This window comes from Phacochoerus africanus, chromosome 7, assembly GCF_016906955.1.
Source record: "Phacochoerus africanus isolate WHEZ1 chromosome 7, ROS_Pafr_v1, whole genome shotgun sequence".
NCBI lineage: Eukaryota > Metazoa > Chordata > Mammalia > Artiodactyla > Suidae > Phacochoerus > Phacochoerus africanus.
This window is the reverse complement of record NC_062550.1, coordinates 75,672,769-75,694,434: the sequence shown is the minus strand read 5'-3', so window position 1 is coordinate 75,694,434 and position 21,666 is coordinate 75,672,769. Positions and strand designations below refer to the sequence as shown.

Here is a 21,666-nt window from a genome sequence, read left to right as displayed (position 1 = left end):
GTGGTTCAGCAGGTTAAGAACCCAACACTGTCTCTGTGAGGATGCGAGTTCGATTCTTAGCCCCACTCACTAGGTTAAGGATCTGGCATTGCTGCAAGCTGCAGCATAGGTAGCAGATGTGGCTCAGATCAGGTGTTGCCGTGGCCGTGGTGCAGGCATCAGCTGCAGCTCCAGTTCCCAGTAGCCTGGGAACTTCCATACATCAGAGGTGTGGCCCTAAGAAGAAAAAAAAAAATTATAGAGCAAGTTTTCTAAAGTATCACTAACTTAAAGGGTAGTTGGACTTACCTCAGAAGTATATCTTTCCGTATTTAAGTCAAGAAATGAGAGCTGTCCTTTGTCAGGGTGCCCACAGCCCAGCCAAACGCTTGCGTTCTTGCTGTTATGATTCGAGGCAACCATGCATTCGACAATAAAGTTTTTAGGTACTGACATACGTCTCATCAGACAGATTAACTCAGCTGAATTCAAAATGTCAAAGACCTGAGAAAGTTTAAATAAATAACAAAATAATACACACTAAGTTAATGTACGTCCTCTTGAAAGACTGTATTGTGCACAATGTAGTATTAAATGTTACAGCTCTATCAAGAAAAACTAAATCTGTTATTTAAACTGTGACCTACCTGAAGCAACAAGACTAATAAACAAACAATAGATAAAATTCCATTAAAATAATATTTATTTTTAAACTGTGCATGGTATATGCTTTTGTAACTTGAAAATCTCAAAAGTGCCATTCAAGTTTTTGAGTAGAGTCATATACTAAAAAAACAAAAACAGGAGTTCCCGTCATGGCGCAGTGGTTAACGAATCCGACTAGGAACCATGAGGTTGCGGGTTCGGTCCCAGCCCTTGCTCAGTGGGTTAACGATCCGGCGTTGCCGTGAGCTGTGGTGTAGGTTGCAGACACGGCTCGGATCCCGCGTTGCTGTGGCTCTGGGGTAGGCCGGTGGCTATAGCTCCGATTCAACCCCTGGCCTGGGAACCTCCATATGCCGCGGGAGCGGCCCAAGAAATAGCAACAACAACAACAACAACAACAACAACAACAACAACAACAACAACAACAAAAAGTCAAAAAGACAAAAGACAAAAAAAAAAAACAAACAAAACAAAACAACTCCAGATTCTTATGTAACCTATAAAATACTGTAATGAACCATAATACTTAATGAACTGTAAGTGAAAATGAAAGGAAGAAAAAGTAAAACAAAAATTAAACTTTCACTATAATGATTTTTTTAAAAAAATCTATGTGATGTACCCTGGTAGTAACCAAAATTAAAAAGCAAGAAGAACAAGCAGTCAAATGATTATATGATGTTTGATAAAGTCAGTGTATACATGTCCTCAGCTATTTCCAGGTAGGAAATGTAAAGCTGAACCAAAGTTTTCAATGAATTATTGTACAGAATCGAGTCCGCAACATAAAAACAGCTTTTATTTGATCTTTTAAAGCCTGTTTCATTTAAAACATAGCAAGAGTTCTGTTTCTAAAGCCATGGTGCAAAAGGTTATTTGTACAAACCTTCTAGCTGGAAACACCTTAAAATGCTGAAGAAATTCTTTCTTTAAATTCTTAAAAACACGAAAGATCTGACAACACCATACAGAGTTACCAGGCCAAAATGTAAATGAAAGACAGAGTTCAGAGAGGTCAGATGAACCCTAAAGCCAGATTTTTGCCCTTAGGCATTTGTTACTGAAGCAAAACTGATGTGTGGTTTTGAGTACCTAGAGGGGCTGGTGGGAAAGAGTTAAAATCTAGGGCGGGGCCAAATTGGAGACTCTATCAGCCCTGCTCCCACAAAGCTGGGATCCCCAAAGGCTGCAAATACTCTGAATACGCAGCCCTTGGGGATCCCAGAAATAAAGCCATTCCACACTCCCACTCTCACTCGTCTATAAGGAAGGACTTTACAAAGAGGGAGAAAGCAAAAGAACCCTGAGAAAATGCTTTTCATGAGCTTGCTCTCAAGATTTGTAGACCAAAGCCTGGGTGGTTCAAAAATATCTCAAGCCAGGAACTGGGTTTCAAGTAATTTACAGCAAGAAAATCCAGAAAAAAAAAAAAGATGTTTAAAGCCTGTATGGAGAATTATAAATTTTACTGAAAGATACTTAAGACCTAAATAGAGAGATAACTCACATTTAAGAATAGAAAGACTTAATATATCATAAGGATATTGTCTACAGATTCAATGCAAGTCCAATCCAAAGAACAGTAGGATTTTTATACAAGTTGAAAAGTGATTTAAAAATTTATATGGAAAAATTCGGGAGTTCCCATTGTGTAGCAGCAGAAATGAATCCAGCTATTATCCATGAGGATGCAGGTTTGATACCTGGTCACTCAGTGGGTTAAGGATCCAGTGTTGCCGTGAGCTGTGGTGTAGGTCACAGACGCAGCTCAGATCCTGCATTGCTGTGGCTACGGCACAGGACGGCAGCTACAGCTCCAATTTGACCCCTAGCCTGGGAACCTCCATATGTTGCAAGCGTGGCCCTAAAAAGCAAAAATAAAATAAAATAAAATAAAAATTTATATGGAAAAATTAAACCCAAGAAAAATTAGAGCATTTTTAAAGGGTAAAATTAAGGGGGGAAGGAGACTATCAAAAAGCTTCAGGAAGAAGAGGTAAATTGATGAGTGAAAGAGAATGTGTGTATGTATCTTTGTGTGTGTATCACAGAGTGAAAATGGGGGAAGAAGGCAATGGAAGAAGAAGGAAGAAACTATTTTATAGATGAAGCTGGAAAATTTGTGGAAATTGGATCAAGATTTCAAAATGTCAGTTCCCCATGGATTAAGAACCATCAAAAGCAAAACTTTTAAACTTTTTGAAGAAACCATAGGTAAATATTTTTGTGAATCTGGGGTAGATAAGGACTTTTTAAAATAGGACCCTCCAAGTAACAACCATTAAAAAGAAGTAATGTTAAATTATCTCTATTAAAATTAAGAAATTCTGTGAATCAAAAGGCACTCTATAGGAAATAATAATGCAAGCCACAAACTGGGAAAAGAAATTTGAAGCATATATAAACAACAAAATATTACCATATAATGTATAAAGAATCTCTTTTTAAATTTCATTTGTTATATAAATATCCCAATAGAAAAATGGGCAAAATAATGAATAGGTATTTCCCAGAAAGGAAACATATGTATGACTAAGGAATATATAAAAAAAGCTTGTTCTTATTAGTAATTAGGAAAATGTAGATCAATACACAAGACTGAATCTATTTGGAAAAAATTAAGAAGTCAGCTAGTACAATATTTACAGAGAATATATTTTAAAACACAGCTACTCTTAACATATAGGTGACGGAAGTGTTAAGCCGGTACAACTTCAGAAAATGATTTAGATGTTCTCACATGCCACAGCTCTGCAATTCAGCACCTAGATATATTCCACAAAGCAATTCTCATACAATTTGCACTAGGAGACATGTACGACACTGCTCATAACAATACTGTTTATAACAGCAAAAAACTAGCAACAATACCCATACCCACTGATATGATCATAGGTATATGTTGTTGTGCATTCAAACAACGAATGGAATACAAGGGAAAATAATCAACAGCTACATTCAACAACCTGAAGGAAGCTTACAAAAGAATATTGGGAGAGAACAACTGTAAAAACCCCAAACTCTACGTGACTATGACTCTTACGTGAATGAATTATGAATCTAGGAAAACTAAACTGGGTAGCAAGATCACAAAGGAAAGCTCATCATGAAAGTCAGAAGAGTAGCTGTATCTACAGGGATCAGAAAGAGGCATATGTGAGCTTCTGGGATGCTGGTCACGTCCCTTATTTGTGCCTAGGGTGGTAAGGGAATACAGGAGTTTTGCTTTTTAACTACTTTAAATTGTGTGTGTATTTATGTATTTGAGTGTATATATTTGAAGATTAGATAGATAGATAGATGTTTTATACAAAATATTGATAAATTTTGACCATACGTATACCTGGGCAGAAGTAGGTCTTTCTTGAGGATTTTCTTTTAAACACTTTTTAATTAACTTCTCAACCATAGGCCATGGGGCACAACCATATTCCTTAACTGGATCTAAAACAGTCAAAAACATATGCTAGAAAACTGGACAAATCAGAACAATTACTTAATTTCTTCTCAATCTGTAGGAGAGGTTCAGACATTGCAAAGGAAAACAGTGATCTCTATAATCCTATATTTGTTATGAATCTGTTTATCACTTACTAAAGTTAATTTTATTATATCTATTTCTACAAGAGACACCAAAAAAGTTAATTTCTCACAGTATAAAAAGAGACACAAATACCAACTGAATAAAAATAGATTTCCACGTCACACCTTCATTCCAAATAGACTTTGAAAACATTTTTGTTCATATAATAATGAGACATTGCAAATCCTTTTTTATTTTAATATTCAAAGTAGGGAAGAACTTAATCCTCATATCCCCACAGTCAGTTTGTGCATATTTGTTTTTTACAATAGGTATGCCTCCTTCTGATTGGTGTAGAATAGAGACCCGAAAACTTTCACTAACTAAGCTAACTGATAAAATGAGGGAGATGACCCAGATTGTGCACAAAGTTTAGCCGAATCATAATAGATTTCCTTCTGCTGGGAATCTTTAAAGATCCCCCAAAGGAGACGATTAAAAGCTATAGTCCCTCTAGCTGGCACATAGTATACAATCAAAAGCTATTTCTTAAAAGAAAAGGAAAGCAGAAAACACGAGAAACAACTAAATACATGTAAAAGAATGCTTTCGAATGAGAATTGAAGTAACCTTTAAGGAATGAATGACAAAAATCCTAGAATTCCTTTAAAGCATGAGACCACCACTCAAAATGAGATTTCACCTCATTAAATACTTACGAATTCTTACTAATATTTACTACTAAAAACTAGTATTGTAAATAAGTCAAGCTTCCATTCCTGCATAGAAATTATTTCACCCCAAGAAAATAAAAATACTCTGAACTAATGAACACTTACTGAGAACTTTATGAAAAAAGAAGTCACTAAATCTGGAGTAGCTTTATGAGAAGAGAAGTCACTCAACCTGGAGTTCTAACAGCATTTCCTTTTCTGAGTATTCTTCAAAATGTAATACCAAACATATCAATATTAAGTCAGGATACTAAAAAGAAACCCTATAACTGCTATCTTTTTCATATGATTTTTTTAGTATGTCACAAATTTTAAGAACATTCATGCACTAAAAAAAATTATCACCTGGGAAATGGATTAGCATAATGAAGCTGCTAATATTAAAAACAGTAATAATCTCCATTGCAGACAAAATAAAACTTACCAGGTAATTTTCCTTGTATTGCCAGTTCATCAAACTCATTTGGAAACTTCAAACCCTCTGCTATTCTACCTCCAGTTGTCAAAATGTCATAGAGTAGCAAACCAAATGAATAAACATCAGCCTGTTGGTTATAAATAACATTTCCTCTAGCAACTTCAGGTGCACGAAACCCTGAAAGGAAGCAGATACATTCATAAACATGCCCAACACCAGGGCTTATACACCCAGAGGTATATATTTAGGCATATATGCAGATGAAGACTCAGGAAGATTATTTCTAAGCAGGCCATATCGATCAAATAAGGAAACACCATAATCAAGTCAATTAACAGCCCTGGCCCTAGGACATTTCACTCCAAGGTGGATCTTGAAGAACAATGAGGATAAACATTCAATAATAAATTAGTAAGTGATCTTCCATAATTAAATAAATGAAGCATAAAAAGGGAAAAACCTACATCATTCTTAATAATAACTATTCCCAAGCCAGTGTTTGAAACAGAGGAGTGGTTAGGAGGGAGATTTCTAGATTTCACTTGGATCTGGCTAAAATTTTAATGGCCTCATTATTTCAAGAACTTGTGACTCTGTTACTTCTACCCAATTGAAAACTAAAAAGAAAACCATGACTAAAACTGATAAAAGCCTTCTCTCAGGTGTTGGTTCATGTCTGAAATTCTTTTAAAGGGAAATATAACCTTTCATTCCACAATAGAAATAAACCACTTATTAAAAAGAGTAATTTCAACACGACTTATAATAGTGAAAATATCAACAATCTAAAGAAATTCAATTATAAAAGGAAATCAGTTAAAGAACTATGCATTATGCAGTAACTTGAAAATGATACTTAAGACGACATACTACGATGTAAATGAAAAGAAAATGCAGACTATAATTCGGAATAAACAGAAACTTATCAGCTGAATTAATTTTCCTAGCTATGGTAATAATATGGTGATTATGTAAGCAAACATTCTTATACTGAGGAATGCATGCAAGAATATTTGGGATGATACAGCATGATGTCTGCAACTTAATTTCATTTTCATATACAAAGAAAGCAAGAGGGAGACCAAGAGTGTGGCAAAAAGTTAATAATATACTATGTGAAGGATATATAAATATATAGCGTACTATTCTTACGGTGTTTCCATAGTTGAAACATTTTCAAAATAAGTTAATGAGAATGTGCAAAATTAAAGACTACAAAGATATATACCCAAATGTAACAATAATTATTTCTATGTGCCGAAATTATTGGTAGCTTTTATTTTCCTTTATAATTCTAAATTTTCTACAATGAATATATATCATTATTATAGTAAATGTACAGCTAGGAAAATATAACAAAGTATTCATTCATATCCTTCGAGGAGTAAATGACTGAACGGAGAAACAGTTATGTTTAACATAGAGCTTCCCAGCAAAATATGAAGCTCAAGATTTCTTCACCAAGCTATAAAGACATGAAGAGTCAAATGGATGGAGACACCAGATTTGAGCATGATAACACCTATTTACTAACTGTTAACATTCTCCAGTAAATGTTTTTTTTTCCCTTTTTCTTTAGGTCCACATGTTCCCAGGCTAGGGGTTGAATTGAAGCTGCAGTTGCCAGCCTATGCTACAGCCATAGCAACGCAGGAGCCAAGCTGAATCTGCAAGCTACACCACAGCTCATGGCAACACCAGATCCTTAAACCACTGAGCGAGGCCAAGCATCCAACCCGCATCCTCATGGATACTAGTCGGTTTCATTACCACCAAGCCATAACGGAAACTCCTATCTAGTAAACTTTGCCACATTTATCACCTCTCTTTTTCTACACACACATTCACACACACACACTTTTACAATTTTCCCACATTTATATCTCTGTGTGTATCTTCCCCCTCTCTGTCACTCTACCTCTCTCACTCTTTGTCTCTCTTTCTCTCCTTGTCTCTGTATGTATATATATTTTAAAAGTTTGACATATTAAGTTAAAGATACAATATTTCAGCTCTAAGTATAATACACATCCTTAGAATAAGGACATTTTCCTGCCATAATATCATTCTCCTACTTAAGCTAAAGAATTTTATAAGTAGTTAAGAGAGTTCTAAAATATATCCCTAGTAAACTCTGCCTATGACATAATATAAATACATCACAATAGCTCCTAACTCATATCACTATAATGATTTACAGACACCTTTCTAAATATTTCATTTGCTATACAAAGAATCACCTGTAGTAAGCAGATGAGAACTTCCCATTTTACAAATAATAAAATCCTTTCAAAAGTGTGATGTGTTTTCCTAAGGCCACACAGACAAATAAATGATAAAATCAAGAGTACTTAAAAATTGTGGCTGAACTTCACAGCCAGGCTGGTGGCCAGCCTTGCCCACTGGCATGCCTCAGCACCAGCTGCAGTCCCACTACAACGTACCCAGGAGAGGGGACGTGGCCCACATGGGAGACACAATCCCCAGCAGGAGAACATGATTCCTATTTATATCATCAGGAGTTATCTCAATTATAACATAATACACATCTAAATGCTTCTTGAAATTCATCCAATGAATGATTTCTAATGATTTTCTTTCTTTTCTTTTTTTTCTTTTAGGGCTGCACCCATGGCATATGAAGGTTCCTTGGTTAGGGGGAGCTGTAGCCTTGGCCAACACCATAGCCACAGCCACGCCAGATCCAAGCTGCATCTGTGACCTACACCACGGCTCACTGGCAACGCTTGATCATTAACCCTCCAAGCAAGGCCAGGGATCAAACCTGCGTCCTCATGGATGCCAGTCAGATTTGTTTCCACTGAGCCATGACGGGAACGCCCATGATTTTATTTCTTGATTGCAGTAATAATTTTTTCTAAAGTTATCTATGGAGAATATACATCTTTAGGACAAATCTCCCTCAAATAATAAACACTGCATGATAGTAGGACTATCATCCATCAAATGGACTGGTCTGGATGAAACATGTTGTCAGAGGTGGCAATAAAATGACATTAATCAACAAAGCTTGTACAATAACATAAAATATATAGTATCCACAATCTACATCTTTAAATACAAAAATGCATAAAACACTACTATAATTTGTTTCTCTGAAAAAGGTATAACATCCACTTGAAAATCATGAATTTCAAAAGTGCTGAGTAAACAACATTTTAAATGAAATTGTTTGATAAAATTACATAACTAAAAATCCATTTTTCTACCAAAACAGAATTACATGGCACCAAAATTGAATGGGAGACTTAGAACCAAATACGTAAGAAAGACGACTAAGGTGACATTCAAAGCAGTAGGGAAAAGACAGAATTTTAATAAATGATAATAGCAGAAGTTGTTTGATTAAAAAAAAAAGGAGGCACTACCTTATTCTCTATAACAAATGAAGTTTTGATGAACCAAAAGTTTTAATGTAAGTTATAAACTGATGGAAATACTAAATGAATATTCACAATTAAATTGGTAATATTGGGATGCAAAAGGCCTCCCTGGTCACTCTGTGTACCAGAAATGGGTGGGCAGGTAGAAGCCAGTAGGCTGAGAGTTGGGGGAGCTATGCTGTCTTTAGAGAGTTTAAAACAAGCAACTGCCTGCCCTGGGGACAAACACTCCTATCAACCCTGCCTTTGGTGTATGACTCACTAAATGTGTCAGGAAAATCAGAAATTGGTTTACCTAAAAATTTAAACCCTGCAACAGCAAAATGCCATAAACAGGGTTAAAAGACCAACCCTAAAATGAAAAATATTGGTCATATACAAAAGACAAAGGGGCGATATTATGTGAAACAGGCTTTACAAATGAGTAAGTAGGTAAATGCGTAGAGACCCAAAAATATACAAAATATGGGGAAAAAAATATGTGCTATACATAAAAGAGTGCATGTCCTCAAAGAAAAAATAAGCAGGTAAATAAATATCTGAAAAGTAAAAATGCTAATTTATCACTTTTTGACTATTAACTTCATGAAAATTAAAAATAAGGAGTTCTCTTGTGGTGCACCAGATTAAGGATCCAGCATTGTCACTGCAGCAGCTTGGGGCACTGGTGTGGTGTTGGTTCGATTCATGGCCCAGGAACGTCCACGTGCCGTGGGAGCAGCCAGAAAAAACCTCGACAAATGAAAAAGTATACTAAAAAACCCAGAATGGTACCTGTGTACTCTAATTCAAGTATTGAGAGAATTTTAATTGATAAACCTTTCTAGAAGGCAATTAGTGTTTCAAAATTAAAACTATGCATATCCAGCAATAAGATTCCTAGAAATTTAATGTTTAAAAATTAGTTTCAGGAGTTCCCATAGTGGCTCAGTGGTAACAAACCCAACCAGTATCCATGAGGATGTGGGTTCAATCCTTGGCCTCACTCAGGGGGTTAAGAATCCGGCATTGCCATGGGCTGTGGTGCAGGTTTCAGACACGGCTCAGATCCCGAATTGCTGTGGCTATAGCGTAGGCTGGCAGCTGCAGCTCTGACTCTTCGGACCCCTAGCCTGGGAACTTCCCTATGCTGCAGGTGTAGCCCTAAAAAGAAGAAAAAAATAAAAATTGGTTTCATACATTGAAAATTTTTAATTTACAAGGCTATTAATTGAAGCACTTTCATATCTCAAAAAGTTAGAAAAAATACATATACATCAAAATGTGGCTAAGCAAATTACTGTACTTAGTAACAATGAAATATTATGTAACTATTAAAACTGATACTTGACAGAGAAAGATGTCCGTGAAATATTAAGCGGAAAAAGAAAACATATCAGAATTTACAATGCAAATATGTATATAAAACACTTGAGCACCTCTAAATCTAGATATAGACATATCACTATGCTAAGAGAGTGGTAAGAGTTATTTCCACAAATTTATTAGAAACCCATCCTCTGGCCTTCTCAACAGCATTTGCTGCTTTCACCTCACAATCTTATGTTGCGCAAATCAAATCTTACTTTAAACGACTTGCCTCAGCTATTTGCTATAGAGCCTTGAATCTCAAAAGCCAAAATGGTTGACAGGACAGTTGAGGGGATTAAGACCTAAGCTACCAACATAACATTTGGTTATCAATCTAAACCATAGCAAGACCCTCCAAGCTATTCTACGGGTATCCTTATTATGGAGGACTTCCCTGGAAGGGAGACTGCAATTTCTTCGAAAATATTTACCTTATATTTAACTATACCAGTCACCACAGTAGTAACAGGGAGAATAAAGTTTCCAGCTATTCAGTGCATTCACCACTGAATTTAATTCAGGATGAAAATGAACACTTTTTATATTACTTGCCATTCATTGGGAAGGGTTAGAAATAGAAACATTTCCTGCCTCTTTACAAAGGGACAATATTGCCGCCTGAGCTAATACTGGGAATGCTCTGTGGTGGTCATGGACCATACTACTGTACTGCATGGATACCCTCTTTAAAGACTAGAAATGGTAAGTACCAACTAAAATCCCGAATTTACATCCTTATATTGGGCTATTTAAAGAAGGCATTTATTTAAACATGTGTCCCTTCCACTTCAAGCTAAGATGGAATAACAGGGGCTAGCTTTACCATCTTACATAAAACAATGAAATAACTAAACAACATATATGAAACTTGAGACCCTGAAAGAGAGTCAGCAAACAAGGTCAGTCTTCTGAGATCCCTGCAGAGAGTTCTCAGCCCACAGCCCAGGGAAAGGGAACATAAACAGAGCCGGGGTGGAGGTGAGAGGTGGGGATGTGAGAAGACAAAGCAGAGAGTCCAGGAAAGCAAAGGTGTCTAAAAAATGGCAACTGTGGTAAACACCTGATACGAATTTCTCATTTAATGTTCGCAGCAATCCTCTAGAGTAGATACTACAATTAGGTACTATTATTTAATCAAGGAAAGGAATTAGGTAATTTCTCCAGCCTCAGCCAGTAAGTTAGACCATGACAGTCTGACTTCATAGCCCATGTTTAACAGATTCTGGACAGCCAATAGTTCACCAAGTCGTATCTGTCTATCTCCAGAATACACTGCATGCCTAGAATGTGTACTCCTGAGAAATATTAATGTAAAATAATTGATATTGCTTTTATATTTAAACATAAGTCTAAACTCCATTCAATTTGCTCACTTCTATAACTTTTTGTTTACTCTTAAAATCTAGAGTAAATGCTAATAATCTTATTAAAAGTTTTCTATAAATAATATTTCCCCCAGTGTGAGACAGGATCAAAACTTGGGCTGCCCATCTTACAATCAATGCATATAGGCAATGACACTGTTTATATGATGCAGAGATAGGAACCACCGAGAGATCATTTAAGTAATCTCAATGTCTGGGCTCCACCCCAAACTAGTTAAATCAGAATCCCGGGGAATGAGGTCTTAGAATCCATATATTTAAAAATCCTCCAGGAGCTTCTAACATGTGGCCACACTGAGAGCCCCTCCTCCACACCAACTAAAATATAATTATAGAGGATATACATGCTGTACATGTTACCTAATATGCAGCCGGAATTGAAAAAAAAACTCAACCAAATATTCCTCCATCCTCCCTCTATCACTCAGATGGTACAGAACTTTTTGCAGTTAGCTGAATAAGAGAGGTCATTTCCTATATTAGTACCTTTTGCCTGAAATATCTCCTCCTACTCTTTTACTTATTTTTTTCACAAACTTCAAACATGTTCTTTTAGGTATAACTCCAAAATAACCTCCTCTGGGAAGGAAGTCCTGGAGACCCATAGTTGAGTTAATCACTTGCTCCTTTGCACTATCACTGTACCTTGAACTAGATCTCCTACTGAAACTGACACAATGCTTTACGATTATTTTTTATAGTCCTATTTCTTCAGGTGAAAAGGTATGCCTCTGGAGAATAAAACTTACATTTATTCATGCATATTCGCTAAGTTCACCACTCAGGCAACTGCAAACATACTTGGAGCACCTGCAATCTGCCAAGCACTGTTCTATGTTATTTACATGGTTTATTTCACTGTATCCTTTTAACAACTCTATGAGGTAGGCATTATTTTTTCTCATCACAATTGACAGAAATGAAAACGGAGCCCCAGAAAGCAAATCTTGATAAACACCATACAGCTGTTAAATAGCAACAATATTGGTATTTGGTAAACATTCGTATTGCCAAATGCATGAATAAATGAATAAAAAAACAAGGATAACTTTCCCTTAGAGAATTATAACAATCACAATGTTAAAATAATTGAGAAAATATGATTCATTTGTCTAAAAGCTATCCTTAGGAATAATTTTTCAGATAAGCCTTCACAAAGAAAAAAAGATCCATAGATCAAAAACATGAGAAATTTATAAATTAGGTCTGATTATACATTACATAGCACACAGAAACATAGACCTTCTTCCATTTTTACTTTCAGAAGACTGAGTAGACCATGTTTCATAATACTTATCAAATGATAGGTATAACCAGAGAATAACATTTTTGTTTTCTGGAAGGCTGTTGTATTTCTGTGGATGTTGGCCAAGTGGAAGCCATCAGTCAGCATAAATCTCAGTCAACAGTGCAACTGCCACAGGATCCAGAATTAGCCATAACTCCCAACAGGATATAATATAAACATGCCCACTTGACTGAGTTGAGGTTGACTCTCTCTAAATTATGTGAAGTTAAAAGTTTCCATCCCATATTTACCTATCAAAATGTAGAAAGACACCATCTGTGGTTCTTGATAATAACTGAATTTTTTCTACCTTTATATTCCAGCTATGATGGTACCTGGCCAGACACTGTCCTCTCAGGAAGCTTGGATCTGCAACTTGTATGACCCTATAGACATTGTCAGTGGTCCCTAAGCTTTAGTTTCCTTATCTGCAGACCAGAAACAGTAATAGGACTTGTGTCAGAGGGTCATAAGGATTAAATGAGAAAATCGACCCATGCAAAAGGCTAAGCATGAGGCAGACACTCTATTTGTGCCACAGAAAGGTCTGCTCCCCTCACCATCTTCTCTGAAACAACAGGAATGAACCCGCACTCACAGGCACGCACAGGGTGAATGCACCACAGTAAACTGAGGTTAGTATAAAAATCCACAAAAGTTTAACAAAGATATGGTCTTTTGTTTCTCTAAAAGTTTCCAAGTTAAACATTATATTTTTTTCTCATAATGTTTTCAAGTACAACATTAATAGAAAGATTCATTAAAAAGAAAAGACAAGGAGAGAACTGAAATCATTATAAGAGGGACTGATTTTCTCCTCAAACATGACTGCTTTGGGGAAGGAAAAGTATGCAGATGGTAGTGGCGGTGACAGTTAATGTTACTTTAAATTTGAAAAAGAATTTAGGGCTGAGAGGATTAAAAGTGCTCTAACAATAATGAATATAGTTAATGATAAAGATAAGGTCCAAGGTATAATGAGGAAAAATGCTCATCATGTATTAAGCAGCTGGGGTGGGGTGGGGCAGAAGAGAAAGGACCAGGGCCTGGGTTTTCCTGCCATGAACTTTCTCCATATTTGTGTTACTGCACATTGCTAGAGCAGATTAAAAGGGATCAGGAGTTTCCCATTGTGGCTCAGTGGGTTAAGAAGCCAATACATGAGGATGTGATCTACACAACAGCTGTGGCAACCCTGTATCCTTTAATCCACTATGGCAGGCCAAGGATCAAGATCTGTGGCCTGGTGCTGCAGAGATGCTACTGATCCCCTTGCGTCACCGTGGGAACTCCTGTTTGGATTTTTTAGTAACTAAAACTGATTACATAAACCCCTTTAAGTATGTGCTAGAGCTGCAGGTGAATCAAGAGAGCAACTACAGGCATACCTTGCAGATACTGCAAGTTTGGTTCCAACCACTCTAATTAGTATCACAATAAAGTGAATCCCACAAACTTTTTGGTTTTCCAGTGCATATAAAAATTATGTTTGCACTATACTGTAGCCTATTAATGCACAAGGGCATTATGTCCAAAAAACAATGTACATGCCTTTATTAAAAAATACTAACCATAATCAGAGCCCACAAGCCATAACCTTTTTGCAATAATAACGTCAAAGGTCACTGATCACAGATCACCTTAACAAATAGAATAATAATGAAAAAGTCTGAAACGCTGTGAAAATTACCAAAATGTGACACAGAGACATAAAATGAGCAAATGCTGTTGGAAAAATGGCACTGACAGACTGGCTTATGGCATAGTTGCCACAAATCTTCAATTTGTAAAAAAAAATGCAACATCTATTAAGCACCATAAAGCTAAGCACAATAAAATGAGGTATGCCTGTATAGGATTTAAAGCTAAATAGCTCTGGATTAAACTGTTTTTCAGATATAGTTTTATCTTGGCACTTTACTGCATGACTCTGTGCAAGTTACACAATCGTGGGGAGACTCAGCTGCCTGGTTTTAAAGATGAGAAGATAAAAGCTAACTTCTGGCCGCTGGGGTGAGGATGGATACCATGTGCCTAATGGACCTGGCCCTGAGACTGGTACCCAGCAGATGCTGATGCGATGATGATGATTTTATTGTTAGTGAACAACCCAGAGACACTGGCAGCAAGAAAATATACTTTGAAATGTTGATGAGAATTCACACTCTACTTCCACCATACAGCTATGTAAAATGGAAGAGAAAGTATGTATTTGGAGCAAAAATTAAACCAGGCGTTGGAGAGTGGGACCATCTGCTTATCTAAGTACATAAGTGGGGGAAGGGGAGTGGGTAGGGAACAATTTGGATCTTTTGCCTACTTAGACTTCCTGGAAAGTATTTTCTTCTGTCGTAGGAAGGTGTTTTAGTTGAGGTGCCATCATCAAGATGATGTAAAGCCACCTGCGATTTTATTTACAAATAACTAACTAAGATATCTCTAAAGACAGCACTGTTCCCCACTAAACAGATGTCAACCCTTCCATCTTCTATTACCATTCAAACACATCCAAAAGACGAGCTATCCATACAGATGACTTGCCCTATGGCAAACAGAAGCTGAGATACTGATAAGTATCAGACTAAGAGCTGAGAAAAGGAGGGAGGATTCCACGTAGGAAGAACACATCTGAGCATAAGAGCATGAAAACACAGGAACATGGGAAATGGAATTTTTACTGGTAGAAAGTCAGTTTACAGTTAAAGTGATAGGAATATTGCAGCAGACATGACAAAAAGAGGTCGAGGATGCCCCTTAAAAGCAACATTAAAATCTAAGGTAAGAAAACAATGCTGTGATTTCTGGATACCAGGGATATAATGATATGCAGAATAGATATGTTTCACTTTACAGAATAATCATGACTCATCTTGCTATACAAGGGCAAATAGAGATGCTACATTATTTTTAAGTATTGAAGTATTAACAACCTATAAATTATGAAGAAAGGAAAATGAAGATCAGTGTTAAAAGGTTTAAACTCCTGTACCAATCAATAAGAATAAGAAAGTAGGCTTGTATCAAGAACAGTGCAACTTAGAATTCTGGTCCCCAAATCCCTGTCTCAAACTCTTGGAACCAGAAGTATTGAGGAATTTATACTTTTTCATATTTATAAAAGTTAAAAATGATGCATACAACAAATTATATAAAGCCTCAGTGGGATCAGGGCCAGCACCCTATACTCAAACATGCTTATATTTCTGCCATGGAATATACACACATTCACGGTCAATGAGAGAAATAAAGACTAAAATAAGCATCAATTCGATCAGGTCTGATTTTGTCACCAAATCACTTATATAAGTGTGTGTCACACACACACACACACACACACATATGTTTAAAAAAAAACTTTGGGTTTTCAAAGTTATTTGGGCTTCAGAGTTGATGAACCTGAATTTGGTGTGTCTCATTTTTAGGTTAAGTATTAATGGTACTTAGATTAAAACTTTGTTGTTCCTTTTTACCACCTCTAGCATATTTAAATTTTTTTTAAAAAAATTCAACTTTTAAAAACTTAACTTGACATCAAACATATTCTATTTTTTTAATTTGCTTTTGTCCCTGGAAAATCAATTGTTTTTTTAACCCTACAGGATACACTGATCAAAATCACCGATGTAATAGTCACAATTACTCACACAAGGAATATCTCTTCACAGTGGGATAGGCTACAGTGTTCTCTAGGTTCTCCTGAACGCACAGCTGAAGGCAAGTCAGTCTGAGGAGGGAACTGTCAGACCTTGTCACCTACCTGGTGTGCCCTCTGACGTTTTTATCCCCATTCTACAGCAGTACTGAGCAATCCCATAGTCAGCAATCTTGGCGATGATGGCAGCATTGGGATACAGGGTGAAAAGCAACACGTTGTGGGGCTTCAAGTCACGGTATATAATCATGGCTGAGTGAAGGTATCTGGCGTAAAATGCACAGGAAATCTTACTAAATGTGATTATATTATAATAAATTTAATCCAGATTTTTAAAAATATGTATGCTCATTATGCAAAGCATCAAAAAATTCTGCACTAAGTTGGATTTTCCAAGTTAAGAGATACTGTAGAAGCAAATCAAAACATATAAGTCCAATGTTACAAAGCAACCTTGCGCTTTTAAAACAAACAAATAAATGGACATGTCAATCCTGCTAAGTGATTTAAACTTTAAGGCACAACCACCTCAAACAAAGTATCATTTTTTGGAGATTTTTCTTTAACATACTTTAATAATTAGTTAAAAGGAATTTTGAATTCCTTCAATGATCATGCAAATATTTAAGTTGGGCTAAAAATGTAAATACGTTAAATAAGCATTGATAGAATTTTGTTATAACTCCCACTTATTAACTGTTTTGATTTTCTTTGGACCACACATAAGTTTATCTTAGCTTTTAAGATCCCCTCCTTTGATATTTATTTCTTTCTGACTAAAATATTTCCAAATTTTTTGGCAAACATTTCCTACTTTTTCCATAGTAATAAATCAAAATGAAAGACTTTTCTAGCTATCAGTACCATACTGTTTGAAGACAAAATTTATTTTAAACCCAACTCTATTATAAATTAACAAAGAACATTGTGGACTGAGAGCTAGAATGAGTTGCCTTGGGAAAGGTGATGTGGGGGATTTTTAAACCTTTCCTTTTAGAAACTGATCCATTCAGTCATCAGCAGCTAGAGTTGGACACTCACTATAGGTAAAGAATAAAAACTAGTTAATATAAAAAACAAAACAAAGTTCTAATCTCAACCAGTTTTTGTCCATGCTGGAAACATGCACCCCAACTACTAAAGTAATTCTATTACTTTCCTTACACGCCCACAAAATTCAGCTTTCCCCCCACTCCGTTTACCCTGCCCCATGATGTCCAATTTGCCATGGCTCTGCAAGTGATCTCACAACTCTCTCTCTCTCTCTCTCTCTCGATAGATATAGATATAGATATAGATATATAGATATAGATATAGATATAGATATAGATATAGATATAGATATAGATATATAGATATAGATATAGATATAGATAGATAGATATATCTACAGCCACACCTGCAGCATATGGAAGTTCCTGGGCTAGGGGTGGAGTCAGAGCCACAGCAAAACTGGATTCAAGCTGCATCTGTGACCTATGCCACAGCTTGTAGCAATGCCAGATCTTTAACCCACTGAGCGAGGCCAGGGATCAAACCTGCATCCTCACAGATACTACATCAGGTTCTTAGCCCACTAAGCCACAATGGGAACCCTCTCACAACTATATTTTGACCTGCTTGGTCACAGAACTTAGTAGAGGTAAATGTAAATCCTTCGTTTGCAGCTTTTGGCTTTGGTTTACACTACATCAACAAATATTTACTCATTACCTAGTACCAATCACTGCTAGAGGGATTAGGAGCAGAGTGGCAGCAATACCCTGATCTTGCCACTGATTGATGGCCTAGAGTGTATGTATCATTTAGCTGCATCACTAACACAGTGGAAGATTTCATCTCTTCCAGGATGTAGCTAGGACATTTGACATTAGGCCTTCACCTTTCAGTAGACATATTTTTGGCTGGAAAATAAGATAGATGTACCAATGAAGTTGACCTTAACAATAAGTAATGGGCTGAAAAGAAAAATTTACTAAGGGATTATTGAAAGGCCATTAGCTACTCCTGCCCTGACGAAGAGAAAAGCTGGGAGATTAAGAAGAAAAAAGTTAAAGCCAAGTCATGCATCATTGAAGAGCATCCAAATCCTTCATAATGCACGCCTCTTTCAGAATATTTATAGAATACAGACTCTCTCAGAATACTTGCCAAAGGTTAAAAAAAATTAGTTAAACTTAATTTGAAATAATGTCAATGGGAGGGAAAGATTATCTGGATTAGTTAAAGTGTTCAATTATAGAATTTAATCTTGAAAGTGCAGTTTTAATAGCTTCTAATAGAATAGCAGAATAGCTTTCGAAATATTAGCAAGTGCAGATCTTACCTTACTAAGAATATTTCAGCCATAACCTATCTATTATATGACAATGAGCGTCATTAAATATTTTCTTAATATAAACTGTTCTAATCTCAGCTACTCATTTTAAAATTGTGATTGTCATCAATGTTGCTAAAAAACCTCTTTCTTTATAACTTAAACTTTATCTCTTTTTTGTTTTAATTTAGAAAAAAATTTTATTGCCATACCCACACATATGGAAGTTCCTGGGCCAGAGATTGAATCCAAGCCACAGCTACATACAGCTGTGATCCTTAACCCACTGCACCAGGCCAGGGATCAAACCCGAGCCTCCACAGTGACCCCAGCTGCTGCAGCTGGATTCTTAACCCACTGTGCCACAGTGGAAACTCCTAACTTTATTGCATCTTAAAGAGAATAGTTCTAAAAAAGAATGTATTCATTCATCATACATATATATTTGTCATCTGTGAGGACAGTCACTGGGGATATAAAGCCATCTTTGTATCCCTGCTCTTGAGAGGTCACAATCTAGAAGGAGAGGAGAGATAGGTGTTCAAACAAGGTTGCACAAAGTGGTGAGTACCCAAGTGCTGGGGAAGCTAGAGGGAGAAAAGCACAGAAGCAAAGATAGAAAGCAAACTCTCCCACTAGACTCTAAGTTTTCAACCTTGGTAAGTGCAATGTAATCTCTATCTTTCACTCCTCACCAGCTGGCACAAAGCCCTGCATGGAGCAAACTCAAAAAACATCTGTCAGCAAGGCCAACTCTTCAATGGCGCAGTCGGGCATCGTGGCGGAGATGGTATGTGAGCAAATTTCATGAAAAGAGAGGAGTGATAAATGCAGACAATTTCATGAAAAGAGAGGAATGATAACTGCAAAGATGGACACAAATGCCCATGAAAAGGCAAGACCTTCCCCAAGGTTAGGATGCAGAGTGAGGGTCGTGGAATGGCAGGAAGCTGGAGGGGAAGGCAGGAGGCGTACATAAAAAGTTCTGATGCCATGCCAAGGAGTAGAGATGTATTGTGTAGATAACTTGGACCTGTCAGTGAATTTCAAGTACAATCAGATTTTCATTTTAGGAGAAACCTTTTGATAATTCCCTGGAGATACTAGATTAAGGCAGCAGTAGTAACATAAAAATAAATTAATCGATTAAAAAGATGATGGACCTGGAGGACAAATGAGTACATACTCTTGGGGGAAGAAAGGAGTTGGATGTGACCACAGGGATCTTTCTTGGCAAATGGGAGCTTCGAGATAAAGGATAGATTCGTGGTGGAAGGAAATGGCAGGGAAAGTAAATTCAATTTTGAAAATATTTAGACATAGACATTTATGGGAAATACAGATGACTCTATCTTCAAGGGTAGTTGAGAATTATACTAAAGAACTCACAGCAGCAGACAATTAGAGATGTAAGCTAACAGCTGACGGCAAGACTGCAAAAGAGAGACTATGTAACTTGAAGAAAGTTCTTACCTGTTCCTCTAAACAGAAACATCATTTAAGGGACTCAGAGGAGTGTAAATTTATTGTCTCTTTCTACCTCTGTAGTTACAGCCCTATGTTAAAATATATTTGGGAAGACAAACCTTAATGCTACGTTTTCAAAACACACTTAGTGCTGGTAGGAAATTGATAGTCTCTTGTGGCACAAGATCCAAAACGCTGACCTGGCATTATGCTGAGAACAAATCAGGCAAATGACAGGAAAATATGCTGAGATTTCATTTACTTTATCAGAAGCTGCTGGATTCGATATTTTAAGAAAGGACTCTAGAACCAGATTAAATTCTTTTAGAGATGATGTCTTTCAAACAGGGATGAATTTTCAAAAAAATCAATTCTCAATTTTATAAATGAGCTCTTTGGTTGTTATGTGGAATATTTAAGGAAACACTAGGAGCTGGAGTTAGTTAAATTAAGGAAAGTGACTGACAAGCTTTAAAATACATGAGACATAAATTGTACTTTATCTAGATTAATTTAATACAAGGTTCCCCCTGCTGTTCAAAAGTAGATATAGCAAGCGAGATCTAAATCTGCTTTCCTGTTTCATTTTAGTTATCCGTATGTTTTTCAATAGCTTCTGGATTCTTTTAGGAAAGGAAATCTACTTATATGATAGTTATACTATCAATATTATAACTACTGATAATAATTACCTTCACATTATCAATAATTATATCCTATATCAACAGTTTGGTTTTAATTGTTTGTGAGCAGCGTTTGTTTCCCTTACCCTCCACTCCACTATATTTCTGGACACTGCCTGAAGAAAACAGACGTTAATTAAGAAAGGAGGAGAAGGAAATTTGCATCACTTTGTGGCTCCTCTGCACCAGGCACTCTTTCCTTCCTTCCTCCTCTCTGCCTCTCTCCCAAGTGCCAACATGTATTACTGAGGATGCGCTATTCGCAGTGCTAGGGTTCAACGGTGAACTAGACAAAAAGTCCCTCCTACTATGGCACTTCGATTCTGGTGGCAAAGACAGACAATAAACAAACCTCTTAAATGAAAACATAAAGAGTACCACATCAGTGATAAGTGCCACAGGTGCCAGAGGGACATCCTCTCTGAGAAGAAACCTGAATGAAATGAGAAGTCAGCCAAAAGGATATCTGGGGGTCAGACATTCTAGCCAAGAGAAGAGCTGGCATAAAGCCTCTAGAGCACATTCAAGAAACATCAGGGAGGCGAGTGGTGGGGCACAGTGACCAGAGTGTGTTAGGAGAGGGTTGGTAATGGCAGAAGATGTGACCTGACTTTCACTCTGGCTGCCATGTGAAGAGGGAGCCACAGGGGGCAAAGGTGAAAGCAGGAGAGATGACAGTGGCTTAGATTCTGCTGGGAGGAGAGAAGTTTTGAGAAGGAGCTGCATTAAGACATATGTTGACAGCAGAGCTAAAAATATTTGCTGAAGGATTAGGTGTGGATGTAAGAGAAAGGAAGGAT

At 36.7% G+C, this 21,666-nt stretch overlaps 1 protein-coding gene across 5 annotated transcripts in view; it reads right to left on the bottom strand.

Moving 5' to 3' along the window:
• LRRK2 (leucine rich repeat kinase 2) overlaps window positions 1–21,666 on the bottom strand; it is a 149,670-nt gene that overhangs the window by 20,849 nt on the left and 107,155 nt on the right. For all 5 annotated transcript variants that reach the window (XR_007135912.1, XM_047787971.1, XM_047787969.1 and 2 more), the window contains 4 exons: window positions 16,505–16,665; window positions 5,327–5,497; window positions 3,989–4,089; window positions 289–483 (listed from right to left, as the gene is read on the bottom strand). Coding sequence is in view for 4 of the 5 variants with exons in the window: in XM_047787971.1 (XP_047643927.1) it covers window positions 289–483; window positions 3,989–4,089; window positions 5,327–5,497; window positions 16,505–16,665 (628 nt within the window). In the remaining variant the exon portion in view is untranslated. The remainder of the gene's footprint in view (window positions 1–288; window positions 484–3,988; window positions 4,090–5,326; window positions 5,498–16,504; window positions 16,666–21,666) is intronic.